Here is a 2960-nt window from a genome sequence, read left to right as displayed (position 1 = left end):
ACCCCCTTTGGGGACCCTTTTTTGTGGCGTGTCCCCTCCCAGTGTCCCCCAGTATCCCCAGTGCCCCCCCACCGTTGCTACCCGCTGTCGCGCCCCCCCCGGGCTTCTTTGGCCCCGTCCCTCGTCCCCTCCAACAAGCCGGCCCCTTCCTCGCCGTCGGCGTCGCCGTCCGGTGCCGGCGCGGCGCCGGGGACGCCGTGGAGCTCGGCCACGTGGCGCAAGGTCTGGGCCAGCAGCAGGACGCCCGTGACCCCCAGCAGCAGGTACGCTGTGGGGCACGGGCGTGAGCGGCGCGGCGCGGTGGTGGGGACGTGACGGGGCACGATGGGACCCAACGGAACTCAACGGGAACCAAGAGAACCCAACGGAACCCAAAGGAACCCAATGGGAGCCAATGGAACCAAACGGAACCCAATGGGACCCAATGGAATCGAAAGAATCCCAACGGAACCCAATGGAACCCAAAGGAACCCAACGGGAGCCAATGGGACCCAACAGAACCCAACGGAACCCAATGGGACCCAAGAGAACCCAAAGGAACCCAATGGGACCCAACGGAGCCCAAAGGAACCCAACGAAATCGAAAGAAGGCCAACGGAACCCAACGGAACCCAAAGGAACCCAATGGGAGCCAATGGAACCAAACGGAACCCAATGGGACCCAAGAGAACCCAAAGGAACCCAACGGAACCTAATGGGACCCAAGAGAACCCAAAGGAACCCAACGGAACCTAATGGGACCCAACAGAACCCAAAGGAACCCAATGGAACCCAACGGAACCTAATGGTACCCAAGAGAACCCAATGGGACCCAATGGGACCCAACGGAGCCCAAAGGAACCCAAGAGGACCCAATGGAACCAAAAGGAACCCAACAGAACCCAATGGGACGCAATGGAACCTAAAGGAATTCAACAAAATCTAACGGGACCCAATGGAACCCAACAGAATCCAATTGGACCCAAAGAAACCCAACAGGACACGATGGAGCCCAACAGAACCCAACAGGACATGACGGAGTCCAAAGGAACCCAGCAGGACCCAATGGGAACCAACAGAACGCAACGGAACCCAATGGAACCCAACGGGAACCCAATGGAAACCAACGGAATCCAACAGGGCCCAATGGAACCCAATGGGAACCAACAGAACCCAATGGGAACCAACAGAACGCAACGGAACCCAATGGAACCCAACGGGAACCCAATGGAACCCAACGGAATCCAACAGGACCCAATGGAACCCAATGGGACACAACAGAACCCAACGAAACCCAATGGAACCCAACGGGAGCCAATGGGAACCAACAGAACACAAAGGAACCCAATAGGCCACAACGGAACCCAACAGAACCCAAAGGAACCAAACGGGACCCGATGGAGCCCAACAGAACCCAACAGAACCCAAAGGAACCAAACAGGACATGATGGAGCCCAACAGAACCCAACAGGACACGACGGAACGCAATGGAACCCGACGGCATGCAGTGGGACATGACGGAATGCAATGGGACCCGACGGAACCCAACGGGACACGACAGGACCCAACAGAACCCAATGAGCCATCAAAAACCCAACTCAACCCATTGGAAGCCAATGGAGCCAAATGAAACCCAACGGGATCCAAGAGAATCTGACAGAACCCAGTGGAACGTGACAGAACCCAACGGAACCCACTGGAACCCAAGGAACCATCAAAAACCCACCTCAACCCATTGGAACTCAACCCAACCCAACCCAAACCCAACAAGACCCAATAAACCCAACTCAACCCAACCAGAACCCCAAAAACCCAACTCAACCCTTTCAGAACCCAACAAAATTTCAAAAACCCAACCCATCCAAAATCTAACTAAACTCAACCAAAACCCACCCAAACCCCAAAAACCCAAAACCCAACAAAACCCAACCAAAAGCCATCCAAAACCCAAAAACCCAACCCAACCCATCCAAAACCCAACAAAACCCAACCAAAAGCCATCCAAAACCCAAAAACCCAACCCAACCCATCCAAAACCCAACAAAACCCAACCAAAAGCCATCCAAAACCCAAAAACCCAACCCAACCCATCCAAAACCCAACAAAACCCAACCAAAAGCCATCCAAAACCCAAAAACCCAACCCAACCCATCCAAAACCCAACAAAACCCAACCAAAAGCCATCCAAAACCCAAAAACCCAACCCAACCCATCCAAAACCCAACAAAACCCAACCAAAAGCCATCCAAAACCCAAAAACCCAACCCAACCCATCCAAAACCCAACAAAACCCAACCAAAACCCATCCAAAACCCCAAAACCCATCCCAACCCATCCAAAACCCAACAAAACCCAACCAAAAGCCATCCAAAACCCAAAAACCCATCCCAACCCATCCAAAACCCAACAAAACTCAACCCAACCCATCCACAACCCAACCCAACGTTCCCAACCCCCACCAAAACCCCACGAACCCAACCCCTCAACCCTTCCAACTCAAGACCCACCCAACGCCCCCCCCAACTCACCGGCCACCGCCACTTGGTAGAGCTGCCTCAACGGCTGCCGCGCCTGCCGGGCCGGCACCAGGTCACCAAAACCAACGGTGCAGAGCGAGATGACGCAGAAATAGACGGCGTCCAGGTAGCTCCAGGTGGCCTCCAGCAGGTAGAAGGCGGTGGCCGGCAGGAGCACCAGGAGCACCAGGGTGACGGCCAGGAGGCCCAGGAGGTGGGCGCGGGCGGCGCCGCGCCGGCTGTAGCCCCACCGCGCCTGTAGGTAGCCACGGGGTCGCCGGGCCAGCGGCACGGCCAGGTGACGCGCGGTGGCCGCCAGGAGGAACATGGTGGCCGGGACCCCCATGGCGGCGTAGGCGGCGCAGAAGGCTTTGCCGGCGGCGGAGAGCGGCGTCACCGAGCCGTAGCCTTGGGGGGGACACCGGGAGGGTCAAGGGGGGGACCCCTGACTCAATATGGGGGGGG

At 56.9% G+C, this 2960-nt stretch overlaps 1 protein-coding gene across 1 annotated transcript; it reads right to left on the bottom strand.

The window, feature by feature from the left end:
• Nucleotides 1–77: 77 nt before the first annotated feature.
• On the bottom strand, nucleotides 78–2903 carry LOC121354044 (potassium channel subfamily K member 6-like; the record flags this gene model as incomplete). Its single annotated transcript, XM_041468357.1, has 2 exons — nucleotides 78–268; nucleotides 2508–2903. Coding segments are annotated over 2 exons (587 nt in total), but the record flags the coding sequence as incomplete, so codon positions are not given.
• Nucleotides 2904–2960: the final 57 nt, after the last annotated feature.

Source organism: Pyrgilauda ruficollis, unplaced genomic scaffold (genome assembly GCF_017590135.1).
Source record: "Pyrgilauda ruficollis isolate IOZ18807 unplaced genomic scaffold, ASM1759013v1 scaffold2198, whole genome shotgun sequence".
Taxonomy (NCBI): Eukaryota; Metazoa; Chordata; class Aves; order Passeriformes; family Passeridae; genus Pyrgilauda; species Pyrgilauda ruficollis.
The sequence above is the reverse complement of the archived record's forward strand: the minus strand, read 5'-3'. Positions and strand labels throughout refer to the sequence as shown.